The 22,319-nt window shown below is 38.3% G+C and overlaps 1 protein-coding gene across 4 annotated transcripts in view; it reads right to left on the bottom strand.

The window, feature by feature from the left end:
• The window catches only part of srp54 (signal recognition particle 54), a 45,543-nt gene extending 27,473 nt beyond the window's left edge, over positions 1–18,070 (bottom strand). Inside the window, exons 1-9 of one of the 4 annotated variants that reach the window (XM_062968270.1) lie at positions 17,810–18,070; positions 10,230–10,339; positions 9,257–9,348; positions 8,033–8,117; positions 6,064–6,168; positions 5,529–5,595; positions 4,113–4,170; positions 3,040–3,190; positions 2,300–2,448 (exon numbers count right to left, since the gene is read on the bottom strand). In XM_062968270.1, coding sequence (XP_062824340.1) covers positions 2,300–2,448; positions 3,040–3,190; positions 4,113–4,170; positions 5,529–5,595; positions 6,064–6,168; positions 8,033–8,117; positions 9,257–9,348; positions 10,230–10,307 — 785 coding nt within the window. In that variant the 5' untranslated portion in view covers positions 10,308–10,339; positions 17,810–18,070. Of the gene's footprint in view, positions 1–2,299; positions 2,449–3,039; positions 3,191–4,112; positions 4,171–5,528; positions 5,596–6,063; positions 6,169–8,032; positions 8,118–9,256; positions 9,349–10,229; positions 10,340–13,236; positions 13,256–15,687; positions 15,845–17,809 lie in introns of those variants that run through there. The other 3 variants (XM_008103386.3, XM_062968268.1, XM_062968269.1) reach the window with 3 other exon arrangements.
• Positions 18,071–22,319: the final 4,249 nt, after the last annotated feature.

Genomic DNA, 22,319 nt, shown 5'->3' with positions numbered 1-22,319 from the left:
CACTGCATTGCAGTAATCAGATAACTATCTGTATTCACAATACAGTAGAGTCTCACTTATCCAACGTAAACGGGCCGGCAGAACGTTGGATAAGCGAATATGCTGGATAATAAGGAGGGGTTAAATAAAAGCCTATTAAACATCAAATTACATTATGATTTTACAAATTAAGCACCAAAACATCATGTTAGACAACAAATCCTCAGAAAAAGCAGTTCAATACATGGTAATGTTATGTAGTAATTACTGTATTTATTAATTTAGCACCAAAACATCATGTTTTATAACAAATCCACAGAAAAAGCAGTTCAATAAATAGGGCCTCTGGAAGTGTAAGGAGTCAGATATGGAGAAATAAAGCAGCATTAACTCAACAGTTTTTCTTCAGGTTCAGTCCTACTTTGTGAGCATACTGTAGTTTTAATCTCATTTGCTTTCCCACTGCCCTGGAGTACTTGAGTGCTTAGGATATGAATGCCTGACCATAAACCAAAATAAAGGACAGGTATTATTTCTCTAAAAGGGAAAGAAGCAATATTATGTGAACACTAGAGTGAAAACAGCCATCCCTTCCTATAAGATGAATGCAAGAATGTTTTGTAGCTCATTCAGGGCTCTCACCATTTCCTGTTCAGCGCCTGGCAAATGGAGCAGCCGACTAAGTGTTGCTGCTTAGAGAAGTTTCTCTATGCAGTAACATGCAGAGCCCCCCCCCCGCCCCCCTCCTCCTCCTGGCGAGTGGAGTAGCTGGCTGCGTGTTGCTTGGCAACAACATGCAGATGGCCTTCCACTCCTCCCAGCGACTGGGGAAGCCAAGTGTTGCTGTTTAGAGAAGTTTCTCTATGCAGTAACATGCAGGGAGCCCTCCGCTCCCAGCGACTGGAAAATCTGAAAGTGTTGCTGCTTAGAGAAGTTTCTCTATGCAGTAACATGCAGATCCCCCCCCCCCTGCGCCTCCCGGGGAGTGGAGCAGCTGACTGCGTGTTGCTAGGCAGCAACATGCAGACAGCCTTCCACTCCTCCTGGCGACTGGTGAAGCCGAAAGTGTTGCTGCTTAGAGAAGTTTCTCTAAGCAGCAACATGCAGAAGGCCCCCCGCTCCCCCCAGCGAGCAGAGCAGCTGATTGAGTATCAGCAACATGCAGAGGTCCTCCCGCCCTTCCCGACGAGTGGAGAAGCCCGCTGCATTTTGCCAGGAAGGGCGAGACGCGGCAGTACAGGCTGGATGCTCCGATGGGAGAGGCCTGCTGTGCTAGAGCAACCACTGAGCTGACTTGCGTCGGATAATACGGTACGTCGGATAAGCGGAAGTCGGATAAGCGGGACTCTACTGTACTTATGTTTCCACAAAAACAAAATAAAAAGGTGCCACATTAACTAACTGACAAAATGTAAGTCAGGTTTAGTTCTATAATTTCAGAAATGTTTTACTATGGAGTGATTCAGAGTGCTACTTTCAGCCCCATGAGGAAGAGAAAAGACCTTCTGTTTAAATGGGCTTCACCTTTGGCTTGCTGAATGCTCACTCAAGCGCATTTGGTGGGAACATGGGAGAGGGTCTTTTTGGTAGTTACTCCCTCCCAAGAGAGACCAGGATGGCCCCATCCCTGCTGGCCTTCCGCAAGGTTGAGGGGGGGGGGTATAAATAAAGTAAATAATAATACCCTGTTTCCCCTAAAATAAGACATCCCCAGAAAATAAGACCTAGTAGAAGTTTTGCTGAATTGCTAAATATAAGGCCTCCCCTGAAAGTAAGACCTAGCAAAGGTTTTGTTTGGAAGCATGCCTGCCGAACAGAACACCAGAGCATGCAGGATCGGTAAATGTATGTACCATAGAGTGTTGTACATGGAAATAACAAGGAATTCTTGATAGGATTCACAGTTTGTCTGGTTATGCTGGTTTGTGATGACAACTACTGTACAGTATATAATAAAAGTTCATTTTTTTTTGTTCAACAATAAATGTGAATTCTTCTTCATGGAAAAATAAGACATCCCCTGAAAATAAGACCTAGAGCATCTTTGGGAGAGAAAATTAATATAAGACACTGTCTTATTTTCGGGGAAACAGGGTAGTAGTAGTAGAATGATGTGAAATTGGATTGCTGTTTTAAAGTGTGCAATGTGTATGTAGGTGTTTTTAATTGTTAATGTTTTTAATTGGTTCTTTAAACTGAGTGACTGATTTAGTATTTTTTAACTTTGTACTTCATATTCTGTTTTAATTTATATTGTAAATCATTTTGAGTCCCATTGAGGAGAAAAGTGGGATATAAATCAAATCAAAACAATACTTACGCACTGAGTGCCCCACCTCCTTTTGCATGACCATCAAGTTTTGTCACGATCACAGAGGCGACATCAACTTTGTCTTTAAATGCTTTTGCTTGAGCTTCACAGGCTTGACCAATAGAGGCATCCATCACATAAACAATATTGTCTGGTTGCTAAAAATGTTTATATAAACAAAAGAAGTTGGAAAATTAGGACCCCTTCTATCTTTATTATTGTTTAGAGGCAAGTAAACATAAAGGAACAGGGACAAGATATTTAAAAATCTAAAACACACATACATGTCTACACTTTATCAAGGAATATAACAATTTCTTCAACAACTTCAACAACAGCCCTGATTACTTAAAGCTAGTAGTTATTCTGGACTTGAAACTACACATTTATGACTCCTTTGGTGTAACTCCCAATCCAAATTTCAAGCTGCTCCTCAGTCGTTTAGTCGTCTCCAACTCTTTGTGACTGCATGGACCAGTAAAATACAAGAACGTTACATTCCTGTACAAGCTTACTTGAAAGTAAGTCCTTCTGAATCTAGATTACTTTACAGCTGATTGCAAAATGTTGGGGATCATGCTGTCTGTTTGCACATCTAAAAAGCTTCTATGTTTAAGAATCTGAATAATTAAGACATTCAAAGATTGTACGAATTGCTCCTTCACACTGTTTGATCATTATTTTATATATAAAGTATTATCTATTGTAACAACTCCAAAGCTGCCTTATATGACTCATACAATACTTACTATGGCATTAGCAACTTGCAACATTTCTTCAAAAAGGGAATCTTCCTGTTTGTGACGACCACTTGTATCAACGATTATTATTTCAAAGTTTTCATTCTTAAATTTTTCAACACCTTCTGATGCAATAATTACAGGATCCATCTCTGTATAACTGTTGCAACAGGCAAAAACATACTTATGTGAAATTATGAGATGGTTCTCACTTGTCACCACTGCAGGCCAAAAATGGTGATCATCCAATCTGTTGACCAGATTCAACCTGCAGATATTCCCATCCATCCCACAAATTTCTTTGACTTGTGAACCAATGATCAGAGAGATAAGAAGTTATAGCATAGAACTGAAATGTTATTTTCATCCCAGTAAGCTGTTGTGTTGGGACTTATTCCTAAGAAGACATACTTAGATTTGAGCTGTGCTTATACTTGAATGAAAAGTATCCTAATTAGTAAATATTACATCTGGTCACACTGATTTTTGTTTGGTCCCCTTCTGTGCCCTTAGGCCTACACACCTCTAATGTGACCCTTGAGAAATTTTCCAAATTCAGCCTCTAGGTCAAAAGGAGGGACCATCTTACCCAGAGAACCAATAGCTTTTGGCTTAGCACAAGAGATTTCCTTCTTTTTCAGACAATTATTCCCAAAACCGGTCAGAAGGAAGCAGTAGAAACTACTCTGCAAGTACACAACTGACAATCAGCAAGGAGCCCCTACTGACGTGACTACTATATACACTAACATACTCTCAAGAACCTGTTTATGCAGCTGTGCTTACAAACTCTGATTCAGAGCAATGTGTATTGCCTAGGAGAGCCAGATTGTTCCGTGAAAGTACATGGAGATAGCACAACCTCATTCTTATACAGACATCTACTGAAAACTAGTGATCATCTAACACTAAGGCAATGACTCCAAACAACCAAATGTATCAATTTGTGAAACATCTTTTAATGATTATATTCAACTATGTACTCGTAATCATTACTCTAGTTGAATTGGATCATTAATTAGCTCGCTGAGCTTCTACAGATCTTAATTTGATAATTAATCTTAATGGTTAAGGAGACATACCTGCCATAAAATGGAATTCTTGCTTTTGTTGCATTCTGTTTTAACTGGTCAAAAGCACCTGTACGATACAAACACAGCTTGTTAACCCTATAAAACATGCATAACTTGCATGGTTATCACCCTTAGAAGCATCACAAAGGAAGCTACTGGGATGGTCAAGTTGGCCAAAATATGAGGAACTAATAAAGAAACAGGATTCAGAGCATATATTAAAAACACAACAAGAGATAAAAATAAAGTATTCAAACATATCATGGCTACAGTATGGCCAACTCAAGGAATTCTTTAAAAAAGACAAAACTATGGGTTTTATGGAAAATAATAATAGATGGGATAGAATCTTTAATACAGAAAGAAAAACAATATCGAAAATATATAGAATACTACTGGAATGGGATACAGAAACTGAAATAATTAAAGATTGCATGATTAAATGGGCGAGAAATATTGGGAGATCGATACGATCGGAAGAATGGGAGGCATGCTGGGGTAGGAAACTAAAACTTACATATTCATATGACTTAAAGGAAAACTGGACAAAGATGTTCTACAGATGGCATATAACACCAAAAAGATTAGGACTAATAAACAAAAGTATGAGTACAAAACGCTGGAAATGTAGAGAGGAAGAGGGTTCATACTTCCACATTTGGTGGACATGTAAAAGAGTAAAAGAATTCTGGACAAAAATCCATGAGAGTACACAAATGATTTTGGATAAAAAGTTTAATAAAACACCTGAAATATACCTATTAGGCATTTCAAACTTCCCCCCAGGTTCAAATGAAGAAAAGATAATAACATATTTAACAACGGCAGCTAGAATTATATATGGGAGATCTTGGAGACAAAAAGAAATTCCTAATAAAATAGATTGGCTAACTAAAATTTTAGAAATAAAAAATATGGACAGATTAACCTTTTTAATGTCTAAACAACAGGGAAAACCAAGAAAAGAAACAAATTGGCAACAAGTAGAGAACTACATAAATAAGAAGGAGAAAGGAAAAACGAATAAAAAAGAGGTCACACATTTAGATATATATACACACACAAAAGGAATAAGACTGGATGAAGAAGGAGAAAGAAGTAAGAGCAGAAGAACCCAACCCCACCGAAAGACCTGGAAGACCTATTTTTATCAAAAAAAATATTTATTTAATTCTTTTTTATTATTATTATTTCATTATTATTATTATTATTATTATTATTATTATTATTTATTTTCTTTTCCTCCATCTCTGTCGCCCCTCTATCTGCCCCCTCACTTTTACCTCTATCTTTCTCTTTTTATTCTTTATCTCCCCAACGCTATTTTATCATATACATGGAAACTTCTAATAAAGATTTATATTTAAAAAAAAAAAACATGCATAACTTGCAAAAATAAACTAACTTGACAACAAATGTACTCACCTGCTCTGTATGTATCTGCACATATCAAGCATGTCTTCCAGCCTTTCCTCTGATAATAGTACGCCAACTGTAAATAAGAAATCCAAATTGTAATTAAAGTGCAAATACGTATTAAAAATGCTTCCCACAAGGCATTACATCATGTTTTCATTTTTTCTAAAGTCAAAATGAAGACTGAAATATACACCTTGTTTTTTTCTGCTTTTGTGTGGTACAAACAATAATTAGCATAAGATTATAGTCTGTTGGCATGTTAATGAATGTTGAAGTAAATAGTACAAAACATTTTATTTGTATACATGTCAAATAAAATGTTAAAGCAATACAGGACAGGATTATTCCTGAGAAGTAGATTTTACATGAGGTTACCACAACTCCTAGTATTTCAACTGTGAATAATCATATTTTGAAATATTAAGCATCTGACATCTTTTTGCCTATTTGCACATGCTACACGTGGCAGTTCAACTCTATTTATATATGTTGATCCCTACTTTAAAGAAAACATTAAAGACTGTGAAATATGCAGCGTTACCTTTGAACATGAAGTTGTCTTGCCACTTCCCTGCAACCCCACAAACATTATGATGTTCTGTTTTCCTTTTGTTGGTGTCCAAGCTTTGACCCCAGGATCAACAAGCTGTAGAATAATAGTATATCTGTGTTTTAGAAAGCTTAGTCTCAAACTAAGAAGATACACAAGATTTACAAGGAATGCAATTTCAACAGTAGATTTTCTTCAAAATTCCTGTTTTGCCCGCAATTCTGAAAGTGAGAAATTTAAACACTTTTATATCTGTTACATGCGAATTCTACAGGAGGAAAATAGATCAACCTACCTTTATTTTTAACCCAGTGGTTCTTACAACTCATCCAAACCACTATCTTACACATAATGCCATTACAAACTGATGTCAGGGAATAAGAGCAATCTCAGAGCCATCGTGATTTGCAGGAAACTAGGAGTGGTGCTGCTCTACTTTCTATGCCAGGCACAGGATAGGATTATCAATTTCAAACTCTAAATGGAGATCTTTGAAAGTGGATAAGGGAAACTGATAAAATTCTTTTTAGCTAGTATATACCAATTTATTTGTAGCAAACAGCAGTTCCTACAGAACCTAAAAATAGGAAATGTGTTCTAAGTAAAAATATTAACATTCGGGAGAGATAGAGTAGAGCAAATATATGCAAATGAGCTTGCTTTAAATAAATTAATACATGGACAATGGGTGGAGTGTGAAAAGAAGCTGCAACATGGGGGAAATCATGTTTCCATTTAATCAGTTTTTCCTTAATCACAGTATTGTATCAGATTGCCGTTTCAAGGGAATACAAGGGCTAGTATATGCAGTTCTGTGTCAGATTGCCATTTCAGGGGAGTACAAGAGCTTTTTGCTACTTTAGCTCCTTCAATAGCAGCTTTACATGCCACTCTTAAGGCTACTTCTAGAGCTCTGTTGAATTTATAAGAAGGTTTTCAGACAACATTTGGAGCTGCTTATGTAATAAGAGCTTACTTCATAACTCAACCAACAGGGATGATCATATGCAATTGATGTAAAATCTACACAATGATTAATTTAGACTAGTACAGTAGAGTCTCACTTATCCAACCTAAACGGGCCGGCAGAACGTTGGATAAGCGAATATGTTGGATAATAAGGAGAGATTAAGAAAAAGCCCATTAAACATAAAATAGGTTATGATTTTACAAATTAAGCACCAAAACATCATGTTAGACAACAAATTTGGCAGAAAAAGTAGTTCAATACGTAGTAATGCTATGTAGTAATTACTGTATTTATGAATTTAGCACCAAAATATCACGATATATTGAAAACATTGACTATAAAAATGCGTTGGATAATCCAGAACGTTGGACAAGCAAGTGTTGGATAAGTGAGACTCTACTGTATATGGTTTAATTTAGATATGACATTCAAATTCTGATTCAGAATACAACTGTAATTTAGGTTCTCAAACTTAAAGAAAGGTCATATTTGAGAACGGTTCGCTTTCCCCCACTCCCTCCATTTGTTTTCTATTCCTCCCTCTATAAAGAATAGGCTCAATAGGCAGAACAAGGACAGTTAACCAATTCGGAAATCACATCCAACCTCAAGTAACACAAATTGTGAGTTGGCTTGAAAACTGAACTAAACTAATGCGACTTATGTCAAGGGCAAGGCTTGCTTGAGTAAAAAAACTACTATGTTCAACAGATTAAGCTTGAAAATAGTGTTGCTAATAAAATATATTTAAAACAGCTGGGACAGAACAGCATCTGCACTGTTGCAGCAAAGTAATATAAGCACCCTTTTCAGTGTCAAGTCTAAGTAAGATAGCAGATACCCACACCTGAAAAGTATAACCATGTAAGAGTCACATATGAAGTCTGGATCTGAAGAACGAAATATCTGGTAAGGGAAATAAGGAAGACATGAATGTCTGACTATATTAGAGACAGACATACAGATTAAAAATAAGTATTGATGTTTTACCTTGACAAGTTCTTTGAAGACAGCATGTTGAATCATTTTCCTTTTGTTGAGGCCAGAAGCCATTTCTTCAAGATCAATAGCAGATCTGTAGTTAAAATGGAAAGAAATATAAAAGCCCTATTATCATAAGAATATTTACTCTATAATCTTGTGTATAACTTGATCTCATATTCAAGTCAAGGGGAATTTTTGGGCCCTAAAATTATGAATTTTGATATGACCAGTGAATAATTTGAAGTTTATTCTACAGAGAGGGGAAAACACCAGTATTGCCACAGGAGACCAGATACCACTGGTTACTTACTACTATTTCCCTGCTCACGCATTCAAAAATGCTAGAAGCAGTGCCTTGTAGAGAGAGCAGAGGTGCTTCTTTTAGATTCTACCCATACACAGACCCACATACACACATAGCCTATTATGCATGATGTGTGTATCAGGCTAATGCCTTTCATGTGTGTATTACAGACACCTCATTTTTATTTTATTTTGTTCTTGGCAGTTTGCTCCAAACTACTTATTCATCTCCCCCAAAATCAATTTGTCACAAAAGTGCTATAGGTTAGATAAAGGTTTTCCCCTGACATTAAGTCCAGTCGTGTCTGACTCTGGGGGTTGGTGCTCATCTCCATTTCTAAGCCAAAGAGCCGGCATTGTCTGTAGACGCTTCCACAGTAATGTGGCTGGCATGACTGCATGAAGCGCTGTTACCTTCCCACAGAAGCGGTAACTATTCATCTACTCACATTTGCATGTTTTCAAACTGCTAGGTTGGCAGAAGCTGGGGCTAACAGCAGGCGCTCACTCTGCTCCCTGGATTCGAACATACGACCTTTCAGTCCGCAAGTTCAGCAGCTCAGAGCTTTAACACGTTGCACCACAGGGGGCTCCCCACAGAAGTGCTATACCTTTAGTTATATTGAAGCCTCAAACATTTAAGACTATGTATAAAAGTTTTGCTAAATTTCTATAAGCTGTATACTGCACTGTAATGTGTGCATATACTACATATCCTAAATAGGTCAGAATAACACTTCTTGAGCTCACATATAAGAACACTTCTTCAGATAATGTATAATAGTCCTGATAGATAATTAAACTGATTTAAGTCAGGTACAAAATCAAGAAGTGTAAACAATCCTTTCAGAGAATGCAAATAAAAATGAACAAATTAATACTTAAGTAAGAGAAAGAAAAACTTGTTATTTTGTTTTCTTAACTCACTTGACATTTTCTCTTAGTTGCTTCACGAGCTTTATGTTGACATCAGCTTCCAATAGTGCTGTACATACTTCTTTTAGCATAGCATTTAAAACCTGATAAGGAGAAAAATAAGATAAATTCAGAAAAGGTAAGGTACAGAACTATTGCTTTACCAAATTACTCTTAATTTCAGAGTAAATAAAGTAAATAAAACAAAATGAATATTTCAAATGTTCTTTTTCTTTCATTTAGGGCCCTTCTACACTGCCATATAATTCAGAATATCAAGGCAGATAATCCACATTATCTGCTTTGAACTGGATTACATGAGTCTACACTGCCATACAATCCAGTTCAAAGCAGATAATGTGGACTTTATACAGCTGTGTAAAAGGGGCAATAGACATGTGGTGTAAAGTGAGAAATAAATAAAAAGTGACAACATATAATGTATCGAAAAAAATCTCTATAAAAAGGTGTTGAAAGGGTCAGTGTTTCTTCCAAGGACTTTGTTGTGGGCTTTCCCTGCTCTGGACATTTCATCCCCCTCAAAATGTAAATTTTAAATTCCTGGAATAAAACATGTTTGGAATAAAACATCGTGCAACCTATCCTCAAAACCAGAAATAGTATTTCAGAACTTCTGGTGTTGATATTTCATTATTTCTGTGTTTCTGGGAAACTATGTAGTTCATAAGTCCTGATCTTAGCCAAAAGGCTAAGGACAGATAATTAGCCCACGAACCCACTAAAGTTATCCATGCTAATTCAGACTATGCCAACAATATGAATAAATTCTGAGCTAGTTAATAAACAGAATTAATTCATAACATAATACTTTCTGGGAGGCTAGAGCTATCACATAGGACATTTTACGCACTTATGTTTAATAAACTATAGCATTTCAGTCATTAGTGTAGACTAGTTCTTTCAAAATCACAATAAATGTGAGAATGAAGTCATGTTTACTATCATTTTTCATATGGCTACATACCTCTTCATTGATGATTGTAGCATTGCTTAGTGAGCGCAATGCTGAGGTTATTTTTCTCCCAAGGTCCGCTAAAACCATTTTGGCAGCGTCAAAGTCGGTTCAAATGCAATCTATAAGGAAACATTACAATAATCAATTTCTTACTTATAAGAAGCTATGCAATGTATGTCCCTTCTTTGTGAATTAATTTGTTGGTATAATGACCCTAAAGCCTAACTAACATTTTTCCAGAAAATATGTAAAACTGCAGCTTTTATTATTTAGACGAGAGCCATAGGCCATCACAATTCAGAACATGAAAACGCAAAATAATAGCTCTACCTGCGAAAATTACAATTACTAAAAGACTTTCCCTTTTAATAGGCACAGTGCTCTTTCAATTTCAGATGCCTAATTCTTAATGTTGTAACAACACAGCAAATTTTGCAACCCACATAGTAATGAAAATAGTATTGACTCCTAGGGATGTACATACCTGTTCTGAGAGGGGTCTGTCTGACAAATAATAGAGGATGCAGATTAAAAATATGAGCCTTTGGGACATATAGAGTGTATAGCTTAATAAATGGTGGATGATATTCTAAACTGTACTAGAATCACACACAAATCCTGGGCCAGATGGAGCATTATTAAACTTCATTTCCAAAAAAGCAGTGGTGTGCACTGAAGATGTGGAAATGTAATTTTCTGAAAGAGGTTGTAGTGAGAAATATAAATATTGAGTCTATTTTTCCATAGTTGGCTAAAGTCCCATTTAAGAACTATGCGTTCTTGATGACAAATTCATATTAATGAAAAGATATGTCCAGAATATATTTCTATACTAATTTCCTATGTGCTTTTAAACATTATTTACCCACTAGTACTAACTAAAATGTAAAAATGGTTAGTATTTCCAAGTGGCTTAGAGATACATCTTACTATATTCCAAGAAAGGATCTTGCTAGGTCAAGAGGTACAATGCTGATCAAGGCTGTCTTTCTTTTTGTACTATAACAGCCATCCAAATGGAGTTCTCTTCTGCACACTGCTCTCATGTACCATTAATGTTATGGTACTTATTGAAAGGCTCAATCAGAGGGTGTTCACATAAGAGATTTAACCCTAACAGATGTTCATTTTCAACTAAACTGTTTTGCGTAGCACAGAATGCAAGAGACATCAAGTATAATTTTGTGGCCTTACTTCTCAATACTGGTAATGACTGTAGTAACTTAAATTCTATTTTAGCATTCTGTTTCTTATTTTCAAAGCAGTATAATTGTGCTAAATTAAAAGAGATAATTATTAATAGGTTTGCTCTTAGAGGAGTTGGAAACAAAACATCTCTATTCCTCTATAATCAAACTTTAAAGTTAAAGTTTAACTTTAAACTTTAAAGTTAAATCCTTAGGAGGGTCTGGACAGGAATTCTGCAGAATGCATTAACCAACTGAATTCTGCAGAAACAATAACCACTGCCATTGGAACTTGCCAATGATATGAATAAAGCTTTTCCCCCAGCTGATATGAGAGATTACACTTGTACCAACAAAGGATCATTTTCCACCATTACAATTTTTCTCATTTTTAATCTTCCTTTCCCAAAAGCAGGCAGTTATTACAAAGACTCAGATTTCATAAAGATCAGATACTGACACAGTAGCTCTAACCACATCGTTGTTGCCACTCCCACTATCAGATCAGCTGAGGGGGAATTTGATTTATCAATAAATTATTCTGACTTCTTTCAAAACCACCAAATATTCAATGCCATAATTCAAAAGTGAGGGTCCTGCTGCCCTATGACTATGAGCCTCCTTTTGAGTAATGGCTGACTATTTCAATATGGGTTGAAATTTGGATTTTGAAGGGGAAAAAAAACAACTAGTCATCATTTTTGTACACTTTGCAAATAATTCTCTACACTGGCAATCCTAACCTCAACAGCACAAAGATCTACAAATGTTTAGTATCTTTCCAGAATGTGTTTATTCCCAATGTAGCCTAAGAAAATTATAAAACACAACCTGGAGTTTTAGAAGAATCAAAACTGAATTTACGGCGCTACCTGAAGGAGATATTTGGCTTACTGTGAATTTTAATCTGCATTTTACCTATGTGTATGTGTTATATGTATTTTAATAGTGTTTTGTTTTACTTTGCTGTTTTACTCACATTGTACCCTGCCCCGAGTTGCAGATAAACAAATAAATTATAGCAGTAATAGTAAATGTGAGAAGAATTTTGACCTTAATTTTCATAAGTTGAACATGACCCCGTACTATGATGGTGCAAGCAAAGAAGGCGAATGCTATTTTAGCCTGTATTGATAGAAGCACAATTTCCAAATTAAGGGAAGTAAAAGTCCTAGTATATTCTGAGCTGCACATGCCTCATCTAGAGTATTGCTCTTTTCTGGATGCTTAGTTTTAAGGACATAAGAGATATTCGAGCATGTTCAGAGAGGGCAATGTTAAAATGTATGAAGAACAAAACATAAGAGGAAAGGTTGAACCAGATGGGCTTATTCAGCTTGTTGAAGTGAAGACAGAGGTGGTGCGACATGATCACCATCTTTAAATACCTCAATGGTAATTACAAAAAGGAGGTGCTGGCTGGTTCTCTACTGCCTCAGAAGAACAGAATTAGGTGCAAAAATTTATATACACTGCTAAATTCTTTTATTTTTATTGACAAAGAGAGGAATGTGTCCAACAATGCATGGGAAATCACAAGCTCTACCAAAGATTCAGTCTCTTCATCTTTATAAACAGGCTTAAAAAATGGTAAAATTTTTAATTCCTTAGGATGTTAATATGATAAGGCGCTAGGATTAGAAACATATATAAACTCCCCAAAAAGTAATCAACCCTGAACACCAAACAATGATGAAATGATGATAAATGTAGTAAGTTACAAGAAAACGAGTATGTACATATACACTATAAACCCTCTAAAGAACACTAAACAACAATGAATCTGTCAACAATCTGTCAATTAATATATCCATCCAAAACCTTATCACCTGATCCTGAAAATGCTTTCTTAAAACAAAAGTCCCAAGCGAGTTTCTTCTCTGAATGACTCTAAAATTTGCCATCTTCACAATATCCTTTGGTCTTAGCTGGATAACCGTTAGGATTTATGTCCTGGGAAAATCATTTGTTTTCTCTCTTTTGCTCAGTTTGTAGTGATGATCTTGACTGTTGATTCCATTTGGTATATTTGTTGTTAGAGACACATTCATCATAATCCCTTATTTATTCCTCCATGATTAAACTGTCTGGGAGGGACATCTGTTCTGTTATAAAAGCACATGATCCTAGTGACCCATTTATGTTTTTCACAGTAAAAGGTTGATGGATGAAATATAAAGCACAATCATACTAATGACTAGTTATATAAATGTCATTTAAAAGGTTGCTCAACAACTAAGAAAAATTCTTAACTATATATCTGGACAACATACTTTTTTGGGTTCTCAACACTGAATACTTAGGAGGTACATACCTGGATATATTGCAAACATACATTAGCTAACGTAGCAAAGAATTTCCTAAGAAAACCTGCCTGTAATTTCTGTATTATCAAAACATTTGATCATATAGAGAATGAAAAACTTGCTCAAAAAGAAATGGCTGTGCCACAACATTTTATTGTCGTGGTAAGTAACCAGTACTCAGGACAAGCGGCAATTCTCCAGACAGAATACGGAGAAACAGAATGGTTTCCAACTGGCAAGGAGGCCAGACAAGGCTGCATTTTATCATCCTATCTATTTAACCTCTCTTTCAGCAACAGATGTACCACCATCCCAGATCACAACAGATCTTTCCAAGTGCTCACTTGTTCAGAAGTGGTTTCCATTGAGCACTGGGAGACACTGGTCCAAAGACACAAATCTAAAATGTCATATCACAGACAGAACTAATTGCAATGTTCTTTGCTTACCACCCCAGCCTGTAGCATTCTTCAAATAACAGGATTTACTCAGTTCTAAATACAGCATGACATGAATTAACTTGCAAGCAGACACTTTGAGAAGGGAGGCATATTTTAATTCCTCTATAATCAGTTTTATATAACACAGATGAAAGTTGAAAGAAAGCTAACAAACTTTAGATACATTTATTTTTCTATGAGAAGAAAGTGTTACCAATCTGGATTACGCAAATAGTGAAGCTCAGTGTTACAAATACAGTAGAGTCTCACTTATCCAAGCTAAACAGGCCAGCAGAAGCTTGGATAAGCGAATATCTTGGATAATCAGGAGGGATTAAGAAAAAGCCTATTAAACATCAAATTAGGTTATGATTTTACAAATTAAGCACCAAAACATCATGTTATACAACAAATTTGACAGAAAAAGCAGTTCAATACGCAGTAACATTATGTTGTAATTACTGTATTTACTAATTTAGCACAAAAATATTATACATTGAAAACATTGACTACAAAAATGGCTTGGCTAATCCAGAAGCTTGGATAAGTGAGGCTTGGATAAGTGAGACTCTACTGTATCTCAGTTTTCAAATTAATCATTGATTAATATAATTTAAAATGATACTGCAAAATTATGCAATTTGGTTTTATGCTTTTGTAAAACATATTGTCCCACTCCAGGTTGTCTGAAGTGTGTTTAGTGGTTTGTTAATGAATTCCAGCAGCAAACTATGGAGAACTTTGGGGAGGGTGGGAGTTCTGGGAAGCATGTTTATGCAAACTGAACACATCCCCAATGTGTAGGTGTTCTTTAATGGAGCACAGAAGGGCCATGGTGCTCTGATCAGGAAAGATGAAAGGAGAAGGATGTTCTATGAATCCCCAGTAAATGCTGGTCGAACATTAACAGAAAATACTTCTTTCCTTGTTGCATACAGAAGGGGCAGGACCTCCAGGGAAAGTAATCGGAGTGGAGGAAACCTCTATAGGTGAGGTTCAACATATAAACTGGAGTTTTCTATATCTTTCTAAAATAAATGCCACAAGGCAATGGAATCAATGTTAATGGAACACACACAAAACTAATTCACAGGAAAACAGGCATATATTTAGAATGAGCAGGTGTTAATAAACTTCAAATAAGAACATGAGAAGAGTATGTTGGATAAGAGTAAAGGCATAGACACTCCACAATTCTTCAACCACAACATCCTGCCACAAATGTTTTCTTAGAAATTTTATGGCAATGCCATTGTAACAGCACTTATTTACATGCTAATTATTTTTTTAGCTGTAAATTTTTCAAAATCCCACTATATACCACAATAGCTATGTAATAATTTAGTAAAATTTGCCTTCTAAGTATGTTCAGGTTCAGAGATAATTTAAAATTTTGCTAATTACACATACACAAAAGTATCCTCCCTACATTTTAATATATTTAAGAAAAATATTGACTCATCCAAAAATGTTTTTAAAATCTTAAGTTGCCAAAACTACATTCTAAACTATAACTGTAAGATGAGTTTCTTACCATAATGAGCAACAGGAACAAGGGGTTGGGGAAGAATATGCTTTTACTTCAAGGATATATCAAATCATTTCAGATCAAGAAATGGCAATTCAAAGAGTAGCAAAGTTCTCATTTCATCTCTACTTCTGCCTCCAGGCTGCTGCTTCAGCACTTGTTTACTGTACTTTCCAGTGAAAAGGGCAAGCAACAGTCCAACATCTAGGTCACAATAATTCTTTTGTGACTTATTTCACTATTAACTGGCACCTCCTGGGCTTGTGATTGTATCACTATTATGTACAAATAACATAACACTTTTAACATACTGTGTTTCCCAAAGCAGTTATAGGTTATGTGTAAGAAAAAACTGAGCGGGGTCCAGAAATGCAGCAGCACAAACCAGCATGGTGCAGTGGTTTGAGAACTGGACTATGACCCCGGGCACATCTACACTAACCACTTAATCTGGATGAAACTCACATAGAGAGAAGTAGTTTCACTGTGCAGATAATTATACAGTACTGCAAGTCCTGGTTTTTTTTTGGGGGGGGGGGGGGTGGAGGGTTCTTGCATCTTGCATAGACCACGGAGGCTGGCATGCAACCAATTCCAGGATCTGCGGAAAATGGGGGTGCGGAGGTCAAATCCCTCTGCCCGAATTTGTATCTGCTCATCAATGGATGCTTTTGGTAGCCACACAAATGATTTGTATGCTGCGGAGTTGCTTACGCCATGCAATGTGGTTATATTAGAGCACACTCCTGTGAATTAGGGATCTATTTTGGAGTACCCTATTTTGCTTATCCTGGTTTAAAAGGCTTAAAGCACCCCACAGCACCTGTCCATGTGTTATGTAAATGCCACATGCTCAAGTTACCTTCAAACTGCATTAAATTATTGGTGTTGATGTGCTCTCTGGAGAAAAGAGTTCAAATCTCCACTATGCCATGAAACCCACTGGGCGACTGTGTGCAAGTCCCACTCAGAGGAAGTCAAAGGCGCTCCCCCTCCCTTCCCCCGCACTAAACTGTAATAGTTTCATGGAAGGCTTTCATGGCTGGAATGACTGGGTTGTTGTGAGTTTTCCGGTCTGTATGGCTATGTTCCAGAAGCATTCTCTCCAGATGTTCACCCACATATATGGCAGGTATCCTCAAAAGTTGTGAGGTCTGTTGGAAACAGACCATTCTAGCAACCACCATGTCAGACTACACAGAGAAGTGATTGAAATCCGCAAGCATGTGAACAATTTCAACAGACAGGAGGAAACAATGAAAATGACCAAATCTGGCTACCAGTATTTTTTAAAAAAACCTCTACAATTAGGAGAGTAAATAAAGAACAACACTTAGAAGATAAGGGAAAGCCAGACAGGACACAATCAGGGCCAGCTAACACTTCCCAACAAAGGATTTCCCCCGGGCAGGAAGCAACCAGGCTTTGAAGCTACAAGGCTTTTAAATGCTTATCAAGCTGGCCAATTGCAACATTCACGCTTGCCTCAAACAGACAAGAGTTCTTTCTCCCACCCTGGACATATAAACCCCACTTGCCTAGTTTCCAAGACCTCATAACCTCCGAGGGTGCCTGCCATAGATGTGGGCAAAACGTCAGGAGGGAATGCTTCTGGAACATGGCCATACAGCCCAGAAAACTCACAGCAACCCAGTCATTCCGGCCATGAAAGCCCTGTAATAGTTTCACTTAGGGGTCAACAGAGATTGCAAAAAACTTGAAGACACGTAGTAACAAAAACAACAACATGGCTCCTATTCCTTTTACTGACCCTGGAGACTTGTTGCGGTCGTTGAGTGATGCAGAGATTTAGCAACAACAAATTGAAGATACTGCAATATGTAAGGATACAGAAAGGAAGGAAGGAAGGAAGGAAGGGGAGGAAAAGACAAATGTCCAGCTGGACCGACGACCTCACATTTTGGCACTAGCACAGCTGTCTCGTTCTCAATTCACCCGACAATATTAACAGTCAGGCCAAACTAATAGCCTGGGCCTGTTATTTATTAACTGCCCAGCTGTTTCAAGCCCTGGAGTTTGGGCAGAACAACAAAGCAAGGCGGGCACCACCTGGATGGACCCGGGGGGGGGGGGGGGGAGGTTGAAGCAACCCCGGAACAGAACTCACCGAGAAGAGGGGCTCTCTGGCCCTGAGGAGGAGGCGGCGGCGACGAGGGCGGCCTGAACCGGCCGGTCCCCGCGGGGAAGCACCGGGCAACTGCCGGGCTGGGCAGCTGAGGAAGCCGACAGCTCGGGCCCGGCACCGGCTCCCAAACCCACCCCGCTGCCTCGTTAGCCCCGCGTCCGAGCAGCCAGCGAGAACGTCACGTCACCACTCCGCCGAGCCTCCCGACTCTCTTCCGCCCTCCCCTTCCAAGCGCCTCAACCGCTTCCGCTTCCGGATCATTTCAGAAGGGACCGCCCACTCCTTGATAGGCCACTCCTGATTGGAGGTTTCCAAGCTATGCATCTGTATTTGCATATACATGTCTGTCAGACCGGAGGTGAGAGCGAGTTGGCTTCAACTTTTAGGTCTGGCACCGGCGACTGGGACCCCTTCTACACTGCCATATAATCCAGATCATCAAAGCAAATTATTATTATTATTATTGAAGGAAAATAATAATAAATTTGAAGAAAAAGCTGACAAGGAGAAGACCTGGCTATGGCTCACGAATGGGACACTGAAGAAGGAGACAGAAGGCCTGATCCTTGCAGCCCAGGAGCAAGCCATCAGGACAAATGCAATTAAGGCCAAGATCGAAAAATCAGCTGATGACCCAAAATGCAGACTGTGCAAGGAAACCGACGAAACCATTGATCATATCCTCAGCTGCTGTAAGAAAATCGCACAGACTGACTACAAACAGAGGCACAACTATGTGGCCCAAATGATTCATTGGAACTTATGCCTCAAGTACCACCTCCCAACAGTAAAGAACTGGTGGGATCACAAACCTGCAGAAGTATTGGAAAATGAGCACACAAAGATACTGTGGGACTTCCGAATCCATACTGACAAAGTTCTGGAACACAACACACCAGACATCACAGTTGTGGAAAAGAAATAGGTTTGGATCATTGATGTTGCCATCCCAGGTGACAGTCGCATTGACAAAAAACAACAGGAAAAATTCAGCCGCTATCAGGACCTCAAGATTGAACTTCAAAAACTCTGGCAGAAACCAGTGCAGGTGGTCCCGGTGGTGATTGGCACATTAGGTGCCGTGCCAAAAGATCTCAGCCAGCATTTGGAAACAATAGACATTGACAAGATTACGATCTGCCAACTGCAAAAGGCCACCCTGCTGGGGTCTGCACGCATCATCCGAAAATACGTCACACAGTCCTAGACACTTGGGAAGTGTTCGACTTGAGATTTTGTGATACAAAATCCAGCATACCTATCTTGTTTGCTGTGTCATAAAATAAAATAATAATAATACTTTATTTGTAAACTGCCCTATCTCCCCGAAGGGACTCAGGGCGGTTTTCAACACAATAAACACAATGGCAAACATTCAATGCCAAAACAACAAATGATAAATCAAACTAAAGAGTAAAAACAGACTCAATAAACATTATAGAATAACAACTAAAATAAACAGACATGATACAAACATTTACAACATGACAAGCTTTTAAAACTCTTTAAAAAGTACACTAAAAGTATAATTTTGAGTGTAATTGTATGCATACCAATTTGGAAGGAATGCCAAATGGATTCAGTGGGACTTATTCCCATGGAACTGGGCAGCCTTCACAAAACACTATTCTATTTAAAGCCTAATTTTCCCCCAGAATGGGATTCATACTGCTCGGCTGGTGAACATTAGTAGCTAGAAACATTTTCAATGCATACTCTATATATTTCCTTCTTGCTGGCATAATGATTTGTCTCATATTCTTCTTCCAGCTGAAATACCAGCACACACTGTCAGTCCATAAATGTTGTTGTAGATTAGAGAAAAAACCCTCACACTTTGCTAAATGACTTTATGATATACTGTATATTTTTCCACATTCCCAAGAAAGCTTTTTATGTTTGCTGTTTCTATTGTTTGAAGTAAGTAAGTAAGTAAAATCCACATTATCTGCCATATAATCCAGTTCAAAGCAGATAATGTGGATTTTATCTGGCAGTGTAGAAGGGTCAAGAAAAAAACATCCTTGCTGGCAGGCTCAGAGAGGTTAGTGTAGTGCAATTATGTATGTGTTTGACAGAGAGAGAGAGACCGAGACATAGGGACCCGCATACCACAAAATTAATGCAATTTGAGCCTAGTTTAACAGCTACGGCTCAGTGCTGTGGAATCATGGGAGTTGTAGTTTTACAGGGCTTTCCACTCTCTCTACTAGAGTTCTGGTGCCTCACCAAACTACAACTTCCATGATTCCATAGCACTGAGCCATGGCAGTTATAATAATATTTATATTCCGTTCTATCACCCTAAGGGGACTCAGGGCGAATTACAGAACACACATACGGCAAGCATTCAATGCCGTTATACAATTAACAAAGACAGACAATACACAAATAGAGGTAAAGGCATTTCCTATCTGATTTCCAGCATCTTGAAGGCTGTGTTCAACTCTGGCCACGGGGGGAGGGGGGGTGCTGTCGCTCCATCTTCCATAACGAGGAGCTTTGTCACTCCCAATCGATGTCCTTAAGGCCGCCTCTTTTTATTACCTACCCACAAAAATCGATATTTATCTACTCGCATTTCTGCTTCCAACCTGGGCTCGAACTGCCAATTGAAAGGGCTGACTTCACAACCTCTGAACATGCCTGCCGTAAATGTGGGCGAAACATCAGGAGAGAATGCTTCTGGAACATGGACATACAGCCCGGAAAACTCACAGCAGCCCAAGGATTCCGCCCATGAAAGCCTTCGACAACACAAAGGAAATTTAGTACAATGCCAAGTTTTTAACTTTGTGGTTTTTTTTACACATTATAGCTGTATTTACTTCATTATACAAAACTGCACTATAACTGATGTTGTTATACTCCTGAAAAACATTGCTTTGTAAACAGGCATTTGACAATAGTTAATGCAATATCTAATGACTGGAGGACTTAAATGGGACTACGTTTTAATTGGATTTTCGGTTTTAACCAGACCAAATGACCGGGATGTTTTAACTGGTTTATACAACATCACCACTGTTTATTTTCACTTATGAATGATGGTTGGTGTGTCAATTTTCAATCTTGGATTGCTGTGAGTTTTCTGGTCTGTATGTCCATATTCTGGAAGCATTATCTCTTGACATTTCGCCTGCATCTATGGAAGGCATCCTCAGAGGTTGTGAAGTCTGTTGAAAACTAGGAAGGGGAGTTTATATATTGGTGGAATGTCCAGGCTGGGTGAAAGAACCTTTTCTGTTTAAGACAAGTGTGAATGTTGCAGTTGGACACCTTGATTAGCATTGAATAGCCTTGCAGCTTCAAAGCCTGGCTGTTTTCTACCTGAAGGGAATCCTTTGTTAGGTGTTAGCTGGCCCTGATTGTTTCCTGCCTGGAATTTCCCTCTTTTCTGAGAATTGTTCTTTATTTACTGACCTGATTTTAGAATTTTTTAATACTAGTAGCCAGATTTCGAGGCGCGAAGATCACTGCAGATGCAGACTGCAGCCAGGAAATCAGAAGACATCTACTTCTTGGGAGGAGTGCAATGGCCAACCTCGATAAAATAGTGAAAAGCAGAGACATCACACTGGCAACGAAGGCCTGCATAGTTAAAGCAATGGTATTCCCCATAGTAACCTATGGTTGCAAGAGCTGGACCATAAGGAAGGCTGAGCAAAGGAAGATAGACGCTTTTCAACTCTGGTGCTGGAGGAAAATCCTGAGAGTGCCTTGGACCGCAAGAAGATCCAACCAGTCCATCCTCCAGGAAAGAATGCCCGGCTGCTCACTGGAGGGAAGGATATTAGAGGCAAAGATGAAGTATTTTGACCACATCATGAGAAGGCAGGAAAGCTTAGAAAAGATGATGCTGGGGGGAAAGGAAGGAAAAAGGAAGAGAGGCCGACCATTTATTTATTTATTTATTTATTTATTTCCATCATTTATATGCCGCCCTTCTCACCCGAAGGGACTCAGGGCGGCTCACAATACAGTAGAAAAATAAAACATAGCAATATAAAACAATCAATTTAAAACAATCCCATAAATACATTTAAAACAGTATAATAAAATACTTAATCCATTCGTCCACATAAACCTTGCATGTAAACCTTAGTCCGGACCGAGTTAAAGCCATCATAATTCATTCATTAAACGCTTGTTCGCAAAACCAGGTCTTTACCTTTTTTCTGAAACTCAGAAGGGATGGAGCCTGCCGGATGTCACTGGGGAGGGAGTTCCACAGCCGAGGAGCCACCACCGAGAAGGCCCTGTCCCTCGTTCTCACCAGCCGCACTTGTGAGGGGCGAGATGGATGGATGGTATCCTTGAAGTGACTGGCTTGACCTTGAGGGAACTGGGGGCAGTGATGGCCGACAGGGATCTCTGGCGTGGACTGGTCCATGAAGTCACAAAGAGTCAGAAGCAATGAAGAAGAAGAGAGCCAGATTTTGTTCATTTTCATGGTTTCTCCTTTCTGTTGAAATTGTCCACATGCTTGGGG

This window comes from Anolis carolinensis, chromosome 1, assembly GCF_035594765.1.
Source record: "Anolis carolinensis isolate JA03-04 chromosome 1, rAnoCar3.1.pri, whole genome shotgun sequence".
NCBI classification, from domain to species: Eukaryota; Metazoa; Chordata; class Lepidosauria; order Squamata; family Dactyloidae; genus Anolis; species Anolis carolinensis.
The sequence above is the reverse complement of the archived record's forward strand: the minus strand, read 5'-3'. Positions and strand labels throughout refer to the sequence as shown.